Source organism: Pezoporus flaviventris, unplaced genomic scaffold, assembly GCF_033815535.1.
Source record: "Pezoporus flaviventris isolate CSIRO_AGI_PZ_B2104156 unplaced genomic scaffold, CSIRO_AGI_Pfla_v1 ptg000007l, whole genome shotgun sequence".
Taxonomy (NCBI): domain Eukaryota; kingdom Metazoa; phylum Chordata; class Aves; order Psittaciformes; family Psittacidae; genus Pezoporus; species Pezoporus flaviventris.
The window spans coordinates 65,445,373-65,468,407 of NW_026892555.1; the positions used below are offsets into that span (position 1 = coordinate 65,445,373).

Consider the following 23,035-nt stretch of genomic DNA (forward strand, 5'->3'; position numbering starts at 1 on the left):
ATTAGCTAGACTCTTCATTACAAACCACCTAAGAGTGCTTGGAAGAGAAGAGTCTCCACAGACCCTACAAACAAAGAGGTGATGCGAGTACACCTTGCTTCATCCAGATGCGGCAGATGTCTTCATTCAGTATTACCGACTGCCGTGTCGTTACTGCTCCAGCATCTAAGACCCACCTCCACCTCAGCCAGACTCCCCTCAACACTTTTTACTTTCCTTTGGCGTTTTTCAAGCTCCCCTCACCTGCCCCACGCCCAGCAGTTGCATCCGACAGAGGTGCAGCCCCAGGCCGCTGGCTCCCCCTCAGCAGCCCTAACGCGGGGCTCCCCCCGCGGCCGCCCGCTAGTAGGGACGGAGACCATGGCCCCGCCACGCCTCAGAGGGTACCGGGGGAGAGACCGCCCTCCCAGCATGCCCTGAGAAGCCCGGTCGGAGGGAGGCTGGGCGGCTGGGTGGGTGCGCACACACAGCACTCACACTACCCCGCTACTCCTCCACCAACCCGACGCGGAAACCGGGGCCCATCCGCGCCGCTGTAGCCGGCGCGCAGCGCGCATGCGCGGAGCACCCAGGAGGGCGGGGGCCGGTGTCTAGTGGTGAGTGAGCTGGCTGCTGGTGCTCGTCTGCCTCCTTCCCTCCCTGCTGCCGCTACTCGGGGACTAGCGGTCGCTGTGCAGCGTCCGCTCCCTCTCCCGTCTTGGGTCGCGCCGCGCCTAGTCCTGCCCCGCCATGAAGTTGAGCAGCCGCGGCCGGGGATGCTGCGTGGCCGGCAGCCGGGAGCGTGGGCCGCCGCCGCGGAGCCCCTTCGTGCACCAGCTGCGCCTCAGCCCCCTGGATAAAGCCAAGGTAGGGGCGCGCAGGGCCTGCCCTCCCTCAGCCTCCTTCCCGCCGCCGCCTTCCGCGCGTCCCCCGCGGCGGGCGGCGGCACTCATCCTGCCGCCGGCGCTTTGTGAGACCGGGGAAAACCGGGGCATGTGTGCGTGCTTGCCCGCAAGCCGGGCTTGTGAGGGCTGCGGTGGGCGGGCGGGGGCAGCGTGGTGCGGTGCCCCGGTCGGGCGGGGGCTGGGGGTGGCCGTGGGGCGCAGGGGCTCCCGGGGCCGGCGCCCGCCGCTCGCAGGGCGTGCTCTGAACTTGTGCACCGCCGCCTGCTTTATAAACAATTAAAAATAAACCACATATTTTCTTTTTTTACATGGTTTTGTGTTGTGTTTTGTTGGTTTTCTGGGTTTTGTTGCTGCTGGTTTTGTTTTTTTTTGGTTGTTTGTTGGGGTGGGGGTTGTTTGGGTGTTTTTTACTTTAATGGGGGTAGGGGAGCAGCGCTCTGGAGGCCCTCTTTTCCCAGCATCAAGGTATGCTTGGGCTATGGCATCCCAAGTTTGGCCCCTGGGTAAATGATCCCTGTGGCATAATTCACCCACTGTACAGGTAGCTGTAAGATGACGGGAATTGGTATTAAAATGTAAATTTGCAGTTGTGTGGCTTGTTTGTTAGTTGGTTTGTTTTTTCCTCCATGTCTCTGCCTCAGTTGCCTCGTGTGATGAGTAGTAGGTGGCTGGATATTCAGAGTGCATGGCCCTTGTCTTAGGCTGTCGGTAAGATCTGGGTCACTTGATGGATGAAGAAGTGCCATCAAAGGCTCACCTAATAAGTGTTGGCCATTTCTATTACTTTCATCACTGTAACGCTTCAGTTCCTTAAAGCTGTTGTTTTGGGGGCCTAACAGCCTATACGGAAATTAAGATCTACTAATACTGAACCTCTCCAAAGGGCTTTAGATCCAACTTCAATTTAATCTGCATTCTGAGTGAAGTTGATTGTTGCATTGTCCTGTTGCTGTCCAGAGACTTAACACAAGAGATGTCTGGCCTGTCATACAAAACATTGGAATGCGCCTCATGTTAAGTATCTGGCAGCCAAAGAATTCGTAGTAGACTCCAGTGAAAAGGCTTTTACTTTTCTAAATCAGGTTTCCTGGTATGTGTTTATGGTTACTGATAAATTGTTGTTTGAATGGGAGAAGGGAGAAAAGGTTTGTGCCATTTGCCTTGTTCAGTTTATACCTAGAGCTTCCTCAATAAATCACATAGTTGTAATGGTTTCTTTTCAGTGTAACCTTACTTTGTTCCTTAAGTCATGCTTCTAAGTAATTAATGAGGTAGAAGTCTTACAGGGACCAGAGAGAAGCAAAGATACCATGCATTCATATGGTCTGGGATTGTATCTAATTGTAACAATAACTGTGTTTTATTTTGCAGTGTTAATGTATCTTTTAATGTAGCTTTCTACCTGCTTGTTTATAAGGAATCTTAAATATGCCGTTGAGAGGGCACAGTGCTGGTTTCACAGTTTTCGCAGTGTTGAATCTCATAAGAGCTACTAGCATTGCTCATCTGTTTAGTCCTAACAGACCCTTTAGTTCCTTCACCAGCAAAGTGACTTTTGCCTTCTGTGTGGGCTGGCCTTCATGTCTATATGAGACATGAGCTTTGCCACTCTATTTCAAGAATGTTATTTTCAATAAAAAACTGTAAGATGTGTCTAAAGCTCTGTAGTGTTTTTTTTTACAGCGTAGGGACTAAAGGAATAGCCCCACAAAAGAGTGTGGCTTGGTCTTGTTTTTTAGATGTGCTTATTGATGTGCAGTGGCACGGAGTTCTTCAACTCAGCCTCTCTTGCAGTCATATTTTTGCAGTTTCCTTTGAGGAGAAAGCACACAAGCTGATGTACAGAACTGTGATAAATTTTCTTCTGTTCCTTAATCATGCTCTCCTAACCTCTTCACTGATTAAAAGTTGTGCTTGACATAGAGGCTGTTGAAGAGCTGTGGAACGCTTCCACTTCTGAGAAATGCCACTCTCCCAGAAAGGGAGACCTCTTGAATGGGGAGGCTGCTTTACAGTGAATCACAGCAGTGTGCGTTCTCTTCCATGCAGTCTTGGCCTTTTACTGAGGGTTTGGTATGAAGTATTACAGCTGAACTCGCTTCCTGTTCAGCTGTGGGCACACACTGTGTCACAGGTTTTTCTGTCTCCCCTGTGAATCTAACAGGGGTGAGTTCTGGGATTGCAAAGTTTATTTCAGAAGGTTGGAAACGTGGGGACTGGAGGTATGTGAAGAGGTTAGTGAGCACAGGGGAATGGGAGACAAGGCTGCTTTGTCTGTCAGATAGTCCCGTTATCTTTACTACCTCCTCATCTTTCCCACATCCTGCACTCTGCAATAGGGTAGGTTAGGTTTTTTACTCATTAATACAATTCACAGTAAATGCATTTTAGCCCAAGACCCTGGGAGCGGAGGAAAGAAAATAAATATGTAGAGGACAAAACAACTGCAAAGAAGAATAACAACAAAAATCCATTTGAATGCCAAGGAATTGTTCACATCATCTTCTATTGACTTTATAAAAGCAGGAAGATAACAGGAGTGTAAAAGCAATAACGCTCTTTCAGACCTGAGTCTCATGCTTCCTGTAGATATAGTGGCTATTTTACTCTGATCAGAGGGTGACAGTGGGGATCATTCTTGCAGCTACCTGTTTTATTTCAGTACTATAATAAAAATACCCTTTCTGAAAGAGACAGACATGGTTTCATTAGCCATGAATTTGGTTCATCCTCATCATCTTCTGGGCACTTAGCAGGTAAGTCAAAGCTCTTGATTCTAGTTATCTCTGCAGAACAGGCAGAAGCATTACTGGAGTTATCACAAAGTGTTTGTAGGTTTGTTTCCCTGCCACTTAAAAATACAATACAACACCATTTTCCATTCTTCTAGTGTTTATGGCCCTTTTATTGCACCAATGCTGGTGTTCCTTTGGTGCCTTGGTGAGCTGATTTGTCTCATTAAGCCAGAATATTATTGTGGTTTTCTGTATTCTGATTGTTTTCTTTTGCTGCGATTGCTTTTCTTCACTCTAATGAGCTGTATTGGCTCCTTGCAAGCTCAGATAGTGCTTGAGCTGACTTAAGGGGAGGATTGGGGGAACAGTGAACAGGACCACGCTCTTCAGCAGCAATGATCTGTTAGATTGGCTTAGTTGCACATGAAACTTTCTACTCTGGTATTTATCTCCATGATTATGTCAATTGGGGAACTTGCAGAGTGGGAAAGTGGGTAATAAGAGAATTGTTGAGGGACAAGTTCCTAGCTCCTTCAGTGCCATCTTTGGGGAATTGAGGCTGTAAGAATGATAATAGTGAGGAAGTGAAAGTGTAGGGCAAGATGTAGTCTCTGACATATTTAAAAGAAAAATCAAAACCTTTACCATGCTACATGTGCTGTTCATTATTCTGTTTTCTTTGTTCAATATGTAACCATTAATTTGTAGTTAGTAATGAAAAATTTGTTGTGAATAAACTGATTTTAACAATGTTTCTCACTGTATTACTAATTTCAAAGATGCATTCTTTCAGTTCCTTTGTGCATAAGAGGTATGATACTGACTTTCAAGCTAGGAAATAGAGACATAAAGAGGAGACAAGGGTGCTCTGTGATTCTCTTGCTCGGTGCTTAGATATGTATGAGCTGATATGCTGGAGAGCTTAAAAAGGATTTAAGTTCATATTTTATACTTCAATTGTAAGTTCAAACTCAAATCTGAATGCAGAGTCTCTGAATGAGGAGAACATAAGATACCTATTTAGTTTAAGTGATTAAGTCACTTTTAAGTGACTTCAAATTGAAGCCTTTCTGACAGAAGAGTGAGTACAATTTCCCAGGGCAGCCTTCTGTTACAAGCTGTAAGACCATCCTCTCCCTTCCTGCTGTCTTCCTTGAGCCTTTCACAGCATATGCTGCCACTTCTGAAAACTAAGTAGGATCCTGTAGACTAGCAAATGTTAAATGACCTGTAGTCAAACCCCTCTTGAGAAAATTGGTCATGAGCTGAACCTCATAAGGTACAGCTCCAAATGGACCTTTAGGGTTTGTTTTAATGTATTCAAAACATGGGTGTTTATATACAAGTTATTACCAGGTAGAATTTCTAATTTTAACAGAAAACATGTTTGGGTGAATGTCCTAAATATGTAGAGAGATAATCACAGAAATGCCTGGACAAGGTCAGACCAAGAGTGTGTATCTCCTACATTCGGATCTTGTACAGTGGTTGGTAGGGACAGGATCTTCTTCTTTCTGTCTAATATTTTATGTAGGTGTTACAGCTTTCTTACCCTGGAAGGTGTCTGAATGTAGATGTAGACTGAACTGCATTTCAAATGTTAGTGTCTTTATTGATTCCTAGCCTTCTAAAGGGGCCAAACATACTTGTCTCCTAAATTTCTTGTGTGGATAGGTACTTCATGACCGCCTTCTAAAAAAGAGGCTCGTGTCACAGCCAGATGTTACACCTGTTTTGCTGAAACTGCTTCTTGCTGTCCATTGCTACAGCTGCTGTCTCTGGACACAGAAGACCAAGAAGCCTTTTCTGCACATTTATGCCATCTTTTCTGATCTTATGCATGCAACTACTGCTCCAGTTCTGTGATGTGGCTCTAACATGATCTTGATATAAGGAATTGCTACAAAGATGCAAAGGACTGAATGGCTCATCACCAGTTACTTGCCATTCAGCTCTGCCCTGGTATAGGAGGAGACTTGGAGAAGTGGAAGGGAGAGGGTGTGAATTGCAGAGGCTGTGTCTTCACCTGCATTTTGTTTCCCTTTTTTCTTGACAGCTGGTCTTTCTCATTTTACAAACTTAGAAGGCAGCTGCTCTCTTCTCCAATTTGCAGAGGAATGCTTCCCTGTTTCCTGCAAGTCATGGTGGTCTTGTCTATGGATGCAGGTTGCATGAGTTGGTATGACTTCAGTGCTCATCTGACCACTGCACTTCAGGAAGTAGTACTGGTTAATCTGGGATATTAGCCTATCTAAGAAAGAAATTCCTTCTTTCAATTCTGCAAAATGGAGCAGTCCATCAAGGGACTGCTTTCAGGGAATGAGACCATGGTTGTTATAAGATGATGGTACCAGCTGGAACCATCACTGTAAAATCTGACATTGCAATGGGCTGGTAGTTTAGGCTTTTCTCCTGCTGTGTGTTCCCTGCCTCTACCCTAGATCTAGAGAGATGTGCAGCTACAGGTTGAATTGGTTATTGAGCTGTTTTGAGAAGTGAGAGGAAGCAGGAACTGATCAATGGGAAACTGAGCTGCATGAGGACTAGATCTGCATTAGGGAAAGAAGAATATGAATAATGCGTTCCACAGCAGCCTGGATATGCATCAGATCAAGCACAACATGAGACAGCAGCTTATGCCTCATTACTCATCCTTGCCCAGCCATTGTGGTGCTCAGAAGAGCTTTTCTTCCTCATCTGGTACAAGCTGAAGAGCTTTTCTTCCTCATCTGGTACAACTGAATATGCAATATATTTCCTTTTGAGTTTATTCTTTATATGGTCCTTATTTTTCATAGTATCATCTTCATCTTCTGCTAGCCTCTGTTGTACACCTTGAGGAACATTGGTGCTACCTCAGTCAGCTTCAGTTTTCTGTTCTTTCTCCCTTAGCCAGTCATCCAGAGCTGTACCCTCCTCTGCTTTAAGAGATTTCTTTCTTCCTGTCCCTTGAGTGAGAAACAGGGACTCTTGGCTCCTGGAGCTGTTTCCTGGGCTAGGTGTATCATTGCACACATAGTAGCTAAGTTATGTTTTCCAGAGGACAGTTGGGAACAACTCTGGAAAGATCAGGAAAGGCCCTGCTTCTGGAACAATCCTTCAAGAGACTGTGGGAGAAGTTCCAACGTGACATGTTTTTCACTAGAGTTGAAGGCAGAGGGCTAACTGGCTGGGAAAGGGCTCTGAGAGGTAGAGTGCTGGGAGAAGGTGCAGAAGCAGCTATGTTCATTCACTACGGCTCCCCAGGGGAGGATAACTTCTTGAAGTCCTCTGCTTTCCAGGGTGTTGTGCCTGTTAGAACAGACCTATAGCTGAAACTCATAATATGTGTCTGGATGTTTGTTCAGAGGTCTCTGCACCATGCTCCCCACTGTGGTTCCCCACAGCTTCTGGTTCCAAGAACCTACTGCAGAGGAACAGGTGCCTGCTCAGTCCTGGAAGAGTTTTCCAGGTTGGTTTCTGTATTGCTGTGTCAATGCGCTCTTCTGAAGTAATGCATGTCACTGACTGGGAGCTGCTGTGGTCGACCAACTTCTCTATAGTGCAGTAAGATTTATAACACACCCATGCTAAATATTTACTAAGTGTGAGGCTGCAGAAAGGGAAGAGCATGCAGATATATTCACTGACAAACAAAGGGTCTGAAGAAGCGTGGAAAGCTGTGACTTCATTGGCTTTAAAGGGGGTGCTGTGTTTCAGCTGTAATTAAGATTGGTGAATATGAAATTGTTACACATACACTACAATTTTTTATTTGGAATTGAAGCATATTCTGCTGGTTTTAACATTTTTAAGTTAAGACTTCAGATCAGTTTCCAGGAGTCGCTGATGAGATTCAGTCTAAGATCATGTTACAATAATGCTGCTTTTTTTTTTATTTTTTTATTTTTTTTATTTTGCAGATTGCCTTCATGACCCTGACTCTGTTTCCTATCCGACTCTTTTTTGCTGCTTTTATGATGTTGCTGGCCTGGCCTTTTGCATTCATTGCTTCAATGGGACCTGATGAGCAAGTGCTTGAAAAGCCCCTCTCCTGGTGGCGAAAGTGAGTCACTGATACGGTGAAATACTGAGAGACTCAGTATTTAGTTCGGTGGTTTGAAAAAGAGAATGTTGGAAATACCTGACATCTCTCCTACAGACCTGCTTTTCTCTTCGGAAGAAAAATATAAGAATTACTATTTAAACACTCCTTGGATGGGAAACTAAAAATACCTCAACTGTTTGATATACCAGGAGATACAAGAATTACAGGGAGAAAAACTGATCATCACTGGCCTCTTTATCAAGGATGTAGTGCAAAGCATCATTGTGGCATCCTTCAATTTCAATTATTCCTGTAATGTCAACTTCCTGTTATGAAGAGTGACACTACGGAATGTGCCCAGATTTCATATTCTAAATTGTTGTTTTAAACTGCGTCACCCCATTTACTGCTGCCCTGTGACAAATTGACAGGTGTTTATTAATAAGTCTGTGCTCATTTTGATATTGGAAAGCTGATTAAGGTAGAATGTAAGATAGTGTTCACCCATCCATGAAAACTGCCATTTGAGGAGTAAGAAAGGTGTGTATCACCTCTTTTCTGTAGAGAACTTTAAAAGAGCTGGCATTACCATCAGGGAAGCTGATTCTGTTTTGCAACACAGGAGGGAAGGAGTTTGAGAACCACAGAGACATGTCACTTTGCATTTCATTTGGAATCCTATCAGTATAATTACTAAAGGAGTAATAGGCTGCAATCAACCTTCCATAGAGTTACTTTGAAGCTTTTTAGATTGTCCCGCCCCCATTTAATCCAGTTTCTGTGTCACCCTGCTCTCCAGCCTCCAGTCCCTGTGAGTACAGCAATTTGTAGTGTTTGGTTTTGGCACTCTGTGGGCTCAAAGTAAATGCTTCTCTTTTCATGACTATCATTTAAAAAGAAAGCAAACAAAACTCCGTCAAAAAAACAAACAAACCCACCACAAAATAAACAGAAAAACACTTGAGGAGGAGATGGGGAAAAGAGAAGAAGGTAAAATATTCCCAAAGCTCCAGGGTATATTCTGTAAGCATCCCTCTGTTTGGGAATCTCTGCCCTACATTTCTGCACTGTTTTGTTTGGGTGAACTTGAACCCAGGAATCAGGGTTGTTGCATTCTAGCAATATCCTAATAGTATTTTTCAGGACTGAGTTTAATAAAGTTTTTTTTTAGTGTTACTAGAAAACATTATTAAACATGGTATAGAAGAAACTGAGCAGCCGTAGTCTGAATCAAAATTAGTTTAGTGATAAATGCCACTCTTACTGTGATTAAAACACATTAATATTCAGGTATGAATTGAAATTAAATGGCTTCTTACCTTAAAAGTGGTCTTAAACCTGCTGAGAAAGAGGAAACGGAAGTCTGTGTAGTGTTCCTGCTCTGTTTGAGCAGCATATCCTATCTGCACGTATTTCATGCTTATGAAATTTTTGTGTAAAGTTTTTCTTTTCCTTTGTTAAGGTATTCTTGTGGCAGCATAACTCTTTTTTCAACTCTTTACAGGGTAGTGGATATTTTGCTGAAAGCAATCATGAGAATGATGTGGCTTGCTGGTGGATTCCACTGGATAAGTGTAAAAGGCAGACGGGCATTGCCAGGAGAAGCAGCAATATTAACTGTGGCTCCCCATTCTTCCTACTTTGATGCCATTCCAGTAACTATGACCTTCGCCTCCATTGTGATGAAAGCAGAAAGTAAAGATATTCCTGTTTGGGGAAGTAAGTTGGTAGATAATTTTTCAAGAACAATTAAAAATGATTACTTAGGAGGTTTGCTGGTTATGTATGGGAAAGCAACATTTACTTTTTTTTTCAGGCTATAATATGTGGTGACTTTTTCACTGGTTTATTTTTAATGTCAATAGAAAGAATTGGGAGGGATATGTTTTTTGGTTTTTTTTTTCCCCTTTCTCCAAAGTTGAATCATTGTACAAAGTCAAAACAATCCTACAGAACTCATGGTTACATTCGCAGTGAAAGTGTAATATTTTAAGGGCTGACAAATAGAAAAGCAAGTGAGGATGGGGCTATGGAAGCAAAGGGTGAGGCTAGAAAGGAAGTGTGTCAAGACTTCTTTCATGGTGCAAGTCAGGGCACCATCCCAGAAACGTGTTTTAGGAATGTTGTCTGCTCTCAATGGTGCCTTGTCTTGAGGGAGGGCTGCTAATCCTTCATGCATCAATAAGCTTGCTTTAGGCATGGTGTGAGAGATGAGCAAGAGCGGATTATTGTACACTCAGATTTAGTCACAAGAAATGCAGATGCCCAGGTCAGTAGTGTTTGAATACTATCTTTGGAATTGTCAGTGTAGATTGTTGCAAAGGCTCAAGAGAGGCCTGTGATTTTTGGTACAGTTGTGCCAAAAATGTGTAAGCTTTTAGCCTTGTAGGCTTCTAATGAAAGCCTATGTGGAAACATTTTGGAGAAATCCACCATGTTGTATTGTGGGACCATCAGGGTTGAAAGGATCCTCCTGTGTCCCATTATGTAGATTTTAAGGGTAGTATAAAAAGGACAAAAGTTCTTACTTCGGCCTTGGGTAGGTACTGTTTAAAAGTCTAAATAAAAGCTTTGATTAACCTTGCAACTAAGTGGAATCAGGCTGTTGGTATTGACATCCTCCTAAAATTTCATTAAACAGTATAGTTTTAAGGACAGGTTCAAAACCAGAAGCTGAGACATGGTCACATATGGTGAGTGGTTACACCTGGAAGCTTTATGTGTGGAATCTCTTGGTAGAAAGGTCTCTTTGCATTAGGTGAAATTCAGGCTAGAACAGTTTAGTGAAATTTCGTGGCAGTGAAAACTCTGTGTAAAAATGAATAGATCCTTTTAACAAGAAGCATGTAGGCATGAATAAATACAAATGCCTGCAAATAAGCATAGTGTGAAAACAACATGAAATTAAACTCTTCCTACTTAAAGAAGATACTGTTATGAGATGGTATGTTGACACTCCTGTACAGTGTAGGTGTGCCCTGGCCAACTTGGGCTTGGAGGAGCAGTCCAGCCATAAAAGCAGGGGCAGATTTATCTTCTTCCCCCCCAACTCAACTGACTGTTTAATAATTGCTAGCTTAGCAAAATAAAGTAGTCCATGTGGAGCTCTCCTTTGCTTGCAGCTGTTTGGAGGACGCAAGGTAAATGAGGTAGCTCCAGGCCATGTTGTGTTACTGAAATATGACAAAATGGCAGAGTAGCATTTGATATAATGCTATAATAGCTGCTTAACTATCCCATGTAATAGATTCGGTGGGGACTAGTAGGAAAATCTGAGGAGGATCTGTAGGGACATGCAGGTTGTAGTTACACTCAATGTAGCACAAATGATGTGTATTGAGTAGTTCAAATTTCCCATATGCCTAATTCAATTGAGTCCTTTAAAACTTAACTTAGAAGTCTAGACTTAAAATAAATTAAAAAAAAAACTTAATTTTGTCCATGTATGACTAAAACTAGTTACAGAAAAACAGAAAACCCAGAAAACTGCACACAGTGAATCGATGGAATATTACCAGAATATAGAGTACATCCAAGTAAATGAGTGTTTTGTCCTGTGTAGCTGCATTCACTTTATGTCAGGCAGCCACAAAAATTATGTGGTCCCTTATGAGGTGTTTAGAAAAATGCCACAAAGGTGAGGGTATGGCAAACATTATAGCTGGAATTTGGAGTTCGAAAACATTAGGGTTTGTTTTTTTTTTTTGGTTTAGAGCAGTGCTTTTTTTATGAGCAGCATTGATTACAGCAGTTAGTGTTACTAAAATAAATAGACCTTAACAGAAAGGTGAGTAATGACTGTAGTGACTACTTGGGCTTAAAATTTAGTGAAAGCTGTCCATGGAGTCAAGTTGAGATATTATCTTTTACTGCTTAAAAGAAGATTTCTGTGAAGCAGTTGGTACTGACCATCCTCTCCTCCTTTGATCTAGTATTTTAATTCCAGTGTACTTATTTACACTTCACACACACACACACACAAAATACATTTCATGCAATTGGGCCAGTGGTTTTTCTCTTTATGCTATCTGTGAGAAGGTGGTCATGTTTTTCTTGGGGTAGACATTCATCTAGAACTTCCCCCACAGTGGTCAGAATTGTTTTATGTTCTTCATTTTTGTAAATCTTGCAAACTTGTTGTAGCATATCCAGTGAAGTCTTGGAGCCAGCCATTGATAATTTTAACCTTGTGATTTCTTGATTGAGTCTCGTTTCGTTAATGGTCATTCAGAATCTTCTGGGGAATTTTGGATAAAATACATTCGTTTAACTCTTAGAAGAATTCAGCATATAAAAAATGTAACAGTGGAAGATATCCGAAGATAATTTCCATGGATGAGGACTTTAAGTGGAGAGTAGATCTTCATCAAGGCTATCCAAACATGAGGTAGACGAGTTGCCTTTTTGATGTAATGGCAACATTTATCAAGACACTGTACACTGTGTGCCAGAGGGATCAGGTACTATAACAGGCACAAAAAGATCTGATTGTGAATTGGTTACCAAGATTGGTTTCAAAAGTATTTTAATAGGTTTCTGGAGCAGCTGCCTGTGTTATTTTTGTTGTACCCTTAGTTTGCCAGTCATGGAATATTAAGCTTTTGAGCTGGTTTTAAGTCCAGTTGATTGAAAGCCTGTTTTTCATGGAAGTATTCACAAGTGTGTTTGAGTATTCTTGTGCTTTCTGACTTAAAAGGCAGCTCTCCTGGACCACAGAGGCCAATTTTGGAAGCAGACTTAAGTCTTGTGACTTTTTCAGACAACTTCGTTCATGGGGGGGGGGGGAGAAAAACCATATTAAAAAATGCTCTTTTGATCTGATGGGGGAGTTATGACTTCTGCAATTAGTGTCAGTAGTAAAGAAAATGGAGAATGCGAGAACAGACAGAGCACATCACCACAATGTTGAAGAAGGACATGTATGTATTCTACGCAATTACTTTCCAGAGTTTTGATAGGTTGGAGATGTGAAGTTCACTGCACCACTTTAATGTAAAGTGTGCAGCCCAACAAAGATGACATTCAGGAATCCATTGCGCTTTACATTGGCTGAACAAGTTAGATCAGTTCTTTCATCACCATAGGTCCTTAAACTTTCCTGTTTTGTCTTCTGGACCCCATGTCAAGCCAGGACAAACTATTTGCATAATTTCTGGATAGTTACACTTCACTATCTTTTTGGCTGGTAAAGCAACCTGGGTAAAAGTTACTTTTCATTGCTCAAGTGGTTGGTGCTACTGCAGAAATACTTCAATAAGAAGGAAAAAGGATTTGTCTGACAAAATCCCCATGAAATCAAATTTACTGACAACTTTTGTGATTCAGACCACATCTTCAGTGGTCTGACTTTTTAAAAACTAACTTTAAGGTGATGTGCTTGAAGTTTAAATCAGCTTCTTGACATCTGTAACTTCACCCTCTGAAAAAAGAGAGGAACCTTGGTACCTGTGAAATGAATGGGGGATATGTTAGCTTAAATGTATAAATGGCAAAGAGGTCATTTGTACTTGGCAGAATATGGAAGCGCTACAGAGGAAATGGGGAGAATCATACTGCGATGTAAAACCTATCAGTTCTTTTGTGGGTGTTTTTTTTCCCACATCTCCCACATTTTTTTGTTCAAGCTCACCTTCTGAAAGTGTTTTATAAGCATTTCTAGAGAATCATACTAAAATACAAGAAATAAGTAACTCAGAATTATTTATGCTGTGGTAGCTGGGTATGTTTTCCTCTTGGAACTTAAAATATGCCAAATTCTTTACTCATCACTTCTGTATGCAGACTAATCCTCCAGCCGTCCACCCCGTTCATGCTGGCTTCATAGGTTGCCATCTCAGTGTATCAGAGGAATGTAGGTGATGGGGTTTTGTGTTTTTGGGAGAGGCCAAGAGAAAGCTTCATGTTCAGCTGTCACTCTGATTCTACAGTAGTGAAGATGTAACTGCTTATTACTCAAAAATGTGTGTATGGGTACGTTTTAGTACTGTATTCAGTGCCACGGTACCATTCTGTTGCTTTGTGTTCTCTGATACCTTATAGACCAGTGGTGGTGGTGCCAGTGTAGCTTTACTCTATGACTGTAACTGTCCAGCATAATTTAAATGGTTTATTGCAGTACTTTTTTATATAAATAGCACTTCATGTCTTGATTTGAAATGAGGTTTCCTCACCCTCATTTGCCTGGAAATAGGTGAAATACCTCCTCCCCCTTATCCTCCCAACCCCATTATTCTGAGAAGTCCATTGACAGCAATTGTATGTGTTCAGCTCATCGGAAAGGAACAGTTTTTGCTTATGCATCAGCTGGTGCTTGAGATGATTGCATGGGAGTTACTGTTCTGAAATCAGTTGGAGCTGCCACCCTGCAATTAATTAAAGCAATATTGAATTTTTGCAGGCTCCTTTAAAACATGCTGTTTCATGCTAGAGCAACTTTCTGTTGGTTAGTGTATCTGGCATTCTGGCTGCCCTGCAAGGCAGAGGTTTTGATGAATTACTGGTGGTACTGTTTAAATTGCGGGCACCTGCCTAAGAAGGTGAAGTACAGTGTTTCACCTGTCTTCAGGAGCACTTGTAATGAGCTGAAACAGGGGATGAGAGTGACTACATCAAGTAGGACTGACAGTGCTAGAGAAAAATGACACTGGCAAAGTCAATTTTGTGAATTGAGGGTTTTTCTGCCCACTAGAATTTATAGTTTAAGGATGGTCACTTAAATTGTCAAGCAGAGAAGGTTAAGATTATGTTCTATTTATTAAGCATATTGCACAGTTTTGCTTGTTTCCTTTAGTAGCTCAGTATGCCAGCTGTCTGAAGTGTTTTCATGCATGCTGCTTTTTGCTCCTGGTCTGACTTTGCTCTAGTCCAGCTTATTCCTTGCCTTACATACTACTTTACAGTACTGTCTCTAGGGCTTCCTATGTTATGACTCGATTTCTGACTGCAGCCTCAGCTTGTCCACCTATTTGGTATGTTTCTCAGTTTCTCTTTACAAACTCTTGGCCCTGCTCCTGACTATTTCTTGCACAGATCAACTTGGTACAGCCTTTGAATTTTCAGATTACTGTCTTGTTTACTGAACATGAAAATACATGGTGAGAGTAAGGATCTGTGTAGCCTTATGCTCTGTTTTAAAACATGGTTATAAAAAGAGTGTATGAGGAAAGGCAAGTACAGAGTTAGCCTTTCCATGGTATGTACTTTTTCAGCTTGTTACTAATGACGTGAGAGTTTCAATGTCTTATAGGATCTTAAGTTGCTGTTTAATGCTGAGATTTTTGTCATATTTTTGGTCTGATCCTGAAGGAAGCTTAGCTTAATAGACAAGGTTTATAAATAATAAACAATATATAAAGTTTTGATGTGCTGGGCTGAAATAGTGATGGCTTCATACGTATTTGAAAGAAAGCTGATGGTTTAAAAGATAAAAGTTCTACAGGCTGTGTGAAAATAGTGTCTGAACTGGGAGAGAAGAAATGAACTTGCCTTGAAGCCTATTTTATATCATGTAACTCACCAGGCAGAACAAATCCATAGGAAACCAAGCTTTCAGTTGCCTCTTCTGTTTAAGCATACTGTAATAGTTTTTCTTTGCACTTGGGTGTGTTGCTGTTTGTGGTGGTGTCCATTTGTAAGAGAACATGCCGTGTGGTTGGTTTTTTGAGGGCTTGGTAACACTGCAGTAGCTTGCTATTTGGGAAGATTGTAAGAGTAAAGCTCCCAGGTTAACAATGCTTGCCTGCCCGGTTTTCAGATACAGATTACATTAGTTGTTAGAGACTCCGAATTGGTGAGTTGTCTATAGGCTCATGTTTTGGTCATACTGCCCTATGTAAAATCTATCTGCTTGCTTAATTTCATGTATTATAAAGAAGACTGCTTGCAGCATATCCTCAAATAATTCCAGAACTCTGAAGCCTTTATCTTGTGCAGTCCTTGGCCTGAAGTAACCTGAATTCCATCAGATGGGCCTAATGTAAAAGAAACTTCAGGGTGAAGGCTGAGGATGTTTGAATCTTTTTTTGCTTTCCTTTTCTTGGTAATGCTGGTTTTGCTACAGAATAGTAGTTTGCAGTGGTAGGGGAAACTCAGGTCTGGCATCACTAAGAAAACAAACAGGTACAGGTATTAGGAAAAAAAATTCTTCACTGAAAGGGTGGTCAGGCATTGGAAGAGGCTTCCCAGGAAAGTGGTGGAATCACTGACCCTGGAAGTGGACAAAACGTGCAGGTGAGGCCCTCAGTGATGTGATTTAGTGGTGCGCATGGCAGTCCTGGGGTAAAGGCTGGACTTGAACATCTTTAAGGTCTTTTCCAACCTGGTTGATTCTGTGGTTCTATGAAACAAAGTATGATTTCTTTCACATATTTTATCCCTTGTCCTGTTTTTGGTTTGCTTTGTTTTTTTGTATATGGTGGTTTTGGGTTTGTTTTTTTTTTGTTTTGTTTTGTTTTACCTTCCCACAGCAGGAACCCCAGCTGACCCATGATGATTTTTTGCTTCCCTAGTGAGCATTGTTGTATGGATACCATATAAGAACGGGCATGTAGGGAAAAGTGCAAGAACATGGTAACTTTTCTCTGATACACTATCTCCTAAGCTTCAGCAGCCTGTGGGATAAAAGCAGTATTTCAGAGGTTGTCTGAATGTTTGGAACTTACTGTAAAGTGTGACAGATAGGTTTCACAGAACCACAGTAGGATTTTGATGAGTTGCTGGCTGAGCTGCCAGTGAAGTAACACCAGAACCAGCAGCTTTTGCTGAGAACAGGACTCTAATTTCTTACACTTTTTATTCTTCACACTTTAAGCACTGCTGATCCGTTAATGCAACAAGTTTATCCTTGACTAAAGAAGATTATGCAGCTTGTGTCAGTGAGCTCATCCCATGGTGGCTGGAAAAATAAAAGCTGTATTTTATTTCTTTTTTTTTAGGCAAATAGAATAGTTAATTATTTAGTGACTCTTGAACCTTTGAATGTATTTACAAGACACAAAAATGATAAAAAGGTATTTGAAGACAACCTGCTTAAATAAAAGCATGAAGTAGTATACTTGAAGATGCTTCCCTTGTAGTGCTTTCTGACACTGTGAAAGAGTTGTATATGATATTTATTTTCTAAGTGGGCCTTGGTGTCCTTGTGACAGATTTGCATGGAGAGCATATTGTAGATTGATTTCTGATTCTTGTTCATGCTCGTTTTGTGTCTCGCTGTATATAAGAGGTTTCCCACCAAGCCAAGAAGAGTATGCCAGATACCTAGTATGAGGAACAGGCATGCAGGTGACATCTTAGGAAGGAAGCATGCTTTTTTTTTTTTTTTTGATGATGCTGATTTCAAAACGGTAACTGTGTCTGGAGTATCTCTGGTGTATCTTCAGTGAATTTGAGCTGTCATAGAAGACAAAAGCTCTAAAGACAGCGGGAGTTTGATTCAGAGAATGTGTTTTGGAAGCACTTGCATAGAGACATACTTTGCTGCGTTGGGAGTGTCTATAGATTTTTGTGACTTTTGTAGTAGAAGGAAACGGCCTATAGTCAGGCACAGCTGATTTGTTGCAAAAACCTACGCATAATATGTACAATCATATTTTAAATTATCTGTGATGTATGTGTATTGTTCTATTAAAACTTGACCAAGTAGAAATTGCCAGAATTATGAAAACGGTTTTCCTTACAGGAGTTTATGAAAATGTCTCAATAAAATGGCAGTAATTCAGCTGAGTATTTCAGTTTGCAGTGTAATGTAGTAAAGTCGTTATGTACTTGTACCAAAAGGTTATGTACTTGTTCAGAGGACTACTGGGAGGGGAGGAAATATTTTTCAAACAAAGGGGAAATAAAGGCTGGTTTTGTTTTCCTTCCTCTTCAGCTCTAATCAGATACATCCGACCAGTGTTTGTATCTCGGTCAGACCAGGATTCTCGCAGGAAAACTGTTGAAGAAATAAAGAGGCGTGCTCAGTCTGGTGGTAAATGGCCACAGGTACTGTATACTACTACTGTGTGACAGATGGAATTTGGTATTTCCAGGCTTTGGATATGCAGTTTACATTTTAACTTGTGGGAGGCTTTAGATGGTTTGTGAGGGATAGGATTTCCACACCCCACCCCATCCTTTCTAGAAGATAGAAGATTCTTATCTATACAAAACACTGCCATCTCATTGCAGTATGTTTCAAGGGGATACTGGCTGGTAAGTACATGGACAAACAGCTCTAAGTCATTCTAAAGCTGCTGTCATATGGTAAGTTCTCTAAGAAGAAAGTAGTCAGGTGCTCAGGAGAATACCTGGGGGAGTATTGTGTGTTCTGACCATTCTCGGGATTTTGGCATACTGTCATTTTTGGAGATGTGATACTGTCCAAGACAGCACAAGCAATTCAGATGTTCCAATAACTGGTATACACCTCTGTTAGCAATGCATTCATCATGTGGTCCAAAATAAGTGGCTTGGAGCTATTTTTGTTTTGAAGCATTCTTTCTGTAAATTTTTGAGATAAAGATACAGGATGACTGTCATAGCAACTGTCATACTGGACTGCAGAAATACTGTAAACAGTATTAAAAGTTATAAACAGTGTGACAAAAAGGTGATATGTAGCTTTCACATCATGACTTTCAATAGATTTCAAAGCAGATAATCTTACTTACAGATGAAGAAACTGTGTTGCAGAACTGAAGTGGTTTGCAGAATATCTATCAAGCTAGTACCAGAGTGGGCAATAAAACTAGTATTGTTAATTCTAGTTCATTACTTTGTCCCCTTGTAATGTATATTTCCTTTAAATGTCTTTTTCTTCACAAAATTTCAGCAGTTCTTGGCTTTTTGCTGTCCAAAACTTTTTTTTTTTTTTTTTTTTTACAGTCTACCCTCTGAATTCAGTTCAAATTGTTAGAATTCTGTTTAGGTATTTTCAGCCTTTGTCATTCTGACACCTGTGCATATCCAAGTAGTAAAAGCAAAAAGAATGTAAGTCTTCCTTTTCTTACCCTGTAAGCAGGTAGCCTGGGAGAAGGAATTTTGTTTTGGTGCAGAACAGATTATGCTATTTTGAGCAGCACCAAAATCTCTTGTGAAAGTTCTCTTGGTCTCACAAATGTTTCTGGTCACTATCAGTGTTCCAATTGAATAGAATTATTATCAGAGGTCAAGAAAGAGGCGAAAATCACAAATAAAGAAAGTGTTTCTGCTATTAAGAGAAAACTTTGACTTCTTCGTTGAGCACTATTTTTTTTTAAATCTGAACTGTTTTGCTATGAAACTTTTTTACTGTACTCAGTTAATGTTAGCTTTGAAAAGATGTGTTTATAAATAAGAACTATTTCAGTGTGGATTTAAAAGTCAATTTTTCTTTTACTTCAAGATAATGATATTCCCAGAGGGCACTTGCACAAACCGATCCTGTCTAATTACATTCAAGCCTGGTAGGTATGATACTCATTTTGCTGTTCTCTACAGAATGTTCTTGTATCTTCATTTTCTGAAGTACCACTTGCATTGTAATTTTCTTGCTGTTGCAGAAGTTGAGTTAAAAATCTTGCAGTAGGGTAGAATGGGAATAGAAATTTTATGATGCTAGGAAAGGATTGAGTTCCACTGTTGACCAAACCAGGTAATTCAGATTTATTTTTTTTTTTTTCTTGGCTTCTGAGATGCATATGAGCTGGAGGAGTAATGTTTCTTACTGGGATTTTGTTTGTGGTTGTCTTTTTTTCTTTCTCTTGCCCCCTCCATTTCCTATTTTGGGTCTGTCATGCAGCATTAAAATATGCTATAAAGCTTAAGGTATCAGTGTGTATCTATTTCAGGCTGCTGCAGCATTTGTTGCTGTGTTGTATGTGGTTGATTCCTCTCATTCTTCTGCTGAGCTGCATTCTGGTGAGGAAGGCATAAGAGTCTTGCCAGTATACCGCTGTTACAGAGGCTATCATTTCTTATAATATTTTTTTAACTTAACATTCATAGTCTAAGCTCTTTCCATTTAGAGGGTATAACTCTGAACATTGTTGCAGGTGTAAACTGCAGTTGCAACAGGGAGACATGCCAATACTGTAGAGAACCACCAATGTTTAATGTAAGCTTGACTTTATGAAGTAGGTAGGGAGATGGCGAATAAGGAGACTGCAGTGAGCAACGCAGTTGTGAATGTTTGGTTGTTTTTTTTTTTAACTTTTCTGAGGTTTCTGCCTAGCTCATTGTGTTCTGGTCTTACTGTGCGTCTTGTATTTTGTGGTGTTTACAACTTGCATATCACTTTTAGAATATCATGTGATGAGTCAACGTTGTGATTCCTTGGACTGATTCATTTGGCTGAAGGAATCTCAGTGTTGTCTCCTGAACAAATATTCAAAAAGCTTTTCTTCCTCCCCACTCAGCTCTCGTCTGTTTGAGATGAACGTGTGGTGGTTAGGAGAACATTCTCTTTTTTTGCTTTTTACTCTCCCTCTGTATTGCTCTCCACCTGAATCCTGGCCATGCTTTGAAAAACAGCCTGAATCCTTCATTAAAGCCCGGATTTCACACCTTCCCTCTGTGCCTTTATGCCTCAATCTCCATTCTTCCTCTCTACTCTTCCTTTTCCTTTGGTCTAGTACTTACTGCTTTCTGCGCCTTGACTGTCTCACTTTTCCTACTGGAACCTGCTTCTGTATCCATCCAGCCTCTCAGAAATTCTTTGGGCCAAAATTTCTCACATCAAATTACTTCAGCTCTCTATTAAAGTAAATTCCATCACAGTGCCTTTTCCCATTCTCCTCATGTGGCCTACACTCCTTGCTCTTACCTACAAAGTGTTTTGGTTTTGTATTTGTACAAGCTAGTCGTACATGGCAAGCTAGTCAAGTTTTGTTTCAGTGGTGGTGGTGTCATCTGCCATTCAGATTTTGTCATCTTCAGATTCTTTCAAAAGTTGCTTAGGCTGTTGTTTTTGGAGACTGAATAGAAAGTACCACTGGGCCAAGAACCAAATCTCTGCAGGATCTCATTCAGACAACCTTAGTTTAAAGATGTTTATACTACATTAACAGTTGCTTCTTTTAGGTCTGGCCAATTATTTTGTAAAGCAAATGTAATGCTAAGAATGCAGTGTAATTCCATTGTTTGTTTCTTTTTTAATCAAAATATTAGGCATAACTTAGTAAATTGCTTCAATTTATATAGTTTTCAGTGCAGCTGTCTTTAATTGTTTTCATGAGGAAAAGATCATAAGAGAAATTTTGAGCAAGAGACCTACCATTCTTACCCACTCTTTGTGCTAGAAACCAAGTAAATGGCACTTACGGATTGTGTGCTACTTATTTATCAGAACTGTAATTTTCATATGAAATGAAGTGATACTAGGGTACAATAGTTGTAGTTCAATACTTTCTATTAGATTTTTCTAACTAACTAGTGACAGAAGTTACATTAATTTTGTTATTTCAGAGGTGATAAATTTCCTATAAATTGATGTTGCTCAGCTAAAAATAGAACGCTGCTTTTCAATACGAAAGCTTAGGTGCTTCACCAATAACTGCTGTTGACCACGTGGAATATATCGACTTAACTATGTTGCACATGCTCATATTTATTTTTTTTTTAATCATCTATGAATCTGAGTTTGGTACTGGGCTTTGACTTGTGTACATGACAAATTGTGAAAGTGGTAGAGGATAAATTAGAAAATATAAGCAAGCATTCTTTATTATTTATCTGCTGAAAAGATGCATTGTCATTCTCCAGTGCTTGCTTTTTAGATTACTTTTAAGGCTACTTTCAGATCTTATTTTTTCCAATATCAACTCATTTCTGTGCATATCAGTTCATTAATTGTATACTTTTTTTTCTGCAATAAACTTCTGTACCAAAATGCACTGTACAGTGATTGTGTGATATTTGCCTTCTAGGAGCGTTCATTCCTGGAGTTCCGGTACAGCCAGTGGTTTTACGTTATCCAAACAAACTGGTAAGTTCAGTTGGAAACATGGGGCATTTCCTCTAAGAACATTGGCACTTTTGTAATCTTTTAGGTTGGGTAAATAGGTTTAGAAATTTGAAAATCATTAATGAATGCTTATTGGCTAAATGTGCATTTGTTAAGCCTCTAGCAGTATAAATAATCTCAACTGAGACAGTTCAAATGTTTCTGCTTTTATTAGGTTGCTCCTAAATAGTGCTTTAAAAGTTATTCAGTTTGTTACAGGAAGTACTGTACAAGTGACAGAAACTGACATTTGTCTTGTCTAGGATCTGTGTTCCCATGTGCTCCCTGTACTTCAGTGTGTGCTGAAGAGTTTTCTTGATATCATTTATTGCTGGAAGATGCTTCTGCACCCCCTACCTGTGGGGGTGTTGGTCGTAAATTAATGCAACTAGCTAAATGATAATAGAGTAATATGTTGAGGAGTTCAGCACTTCCATAATGTGTCTTCTTGTCCATGCTTTGCATTTACTGTGCGCTTGGCTAAGGGATGCTAGACATTGACTAATTTGGAGTAGTCCTTCAATATAAATCAGATTCGGGTAAAATGCAAATTATAGTGTGTATTTAATAATATATAAATTGATTTTTACAAATGCTTTTAAAGATATAGGCTAACAAATTAAGACAAAGCTCACTTTACCAACTTCAAGAACAAGCCTACAGGAAAGCAGAGAAGAGCTTTATATTGTGGTTTTTGTTTTGGGTTGGTTGTTTGTTTTTTTTTAATTATTATTCAGTTTACTTGATGTGAATACTTTCTTGTCCTACTGCAGCCAGAATCCTGTCTGTCTGCATTCCTTGGTTAATTAGAAGATGCTGCTTGGAGAACTTTGCTTGCTTTTATACTTGAAGTTTCTTTTTGAGCCCTCTTGGGCTGTTTTCACATCTAGTCTGTCCGCTTCAAAAATAGAACTTATTTAGGAGAGGGTGGGAGAAGCGTCAGAAGTAAAATAAGGACTACCTTGGCTGATGCCTGTCGCATCAGATCTCTGACTAGCCCTTTAACCCCTTGATCTAGGAAGGATTTCAGCTCCTCTTGGTACCTGTAGCACTTAAAAGTGGTTCCAACCATTGTTCTTTCTTTCACTTTAAAGTTTGGTATAAGACACATCCTTGGTTAAAAAAGTAAAGAATCTAAGCAAAGGTAGTTTACATAGAGCACTGTTAGCTCTTGACTGAGACATGGTGTGATGGCAGTCAACTAGTTTGCAGTGACAAAGCCCAAAATTATCTTTGTGGATGCTGTGACAAGAATAGCTGCCTGTTATGCTTGCATAGTATGAAGTGTGTTTTAACAAGTTGCCTGGGACTTCTCATTACATAATTGTTTTATTTTCAGGAAGAAAAATTCTTTTAGAAAAGAATGTTTATTGCACTGGCAGTTTAAGTTGCAAATGTGCACATGCCTGATATCATACTTCACTGA

General features: G+C 40.4%; 1 protein-coding gene across 3 annotated transcripts in view; it reads left to right on the forward strand.

Moving 5' to 3' along the window:
* The first annotated feature begins 502 nt into the window (after positions 1 to 502).
* LPCAT1 (lysophosphatidylcholine acyltransferase 1) overlaps positions 503 to 23,035 on the forward strand; it is a 60,326-nt gene continuing 37,793 nt past the window's right edge. For all 3 annotated transcript variants that reach the window (XM_061449025.1, XM_061449026.1, XM_061449027.1), the window contains exons 1-6: positions 503 to 846; positions 7,522 to 7,664; positions 9,151 to 9,365; positions 17,518 to 17,630; positions 19,012 to 19,072; positions 21,533 to 21,591. In XM_061449025.1, coding sequence (XP_061305009.1) covers positions 730 to 846; positions 7,522 to 7,664; positions 9,151 to 9,365; positions 17,518 to 17,630; positions 19,012 to 19,072; positions 21,533 to 21,591 — 708 coding nt within the window. In that variant the 5' untranslated portion in view covers positions 503 to 729. The remainder of the gene's footprint in view (positions 847 to 7,521; positions 7,665 to 9,150; positions 9,366 to 17,517; positions 17,631 to 19,011; positions 19,073 to 21,532; positions 21,592 to 23,035) is intronic.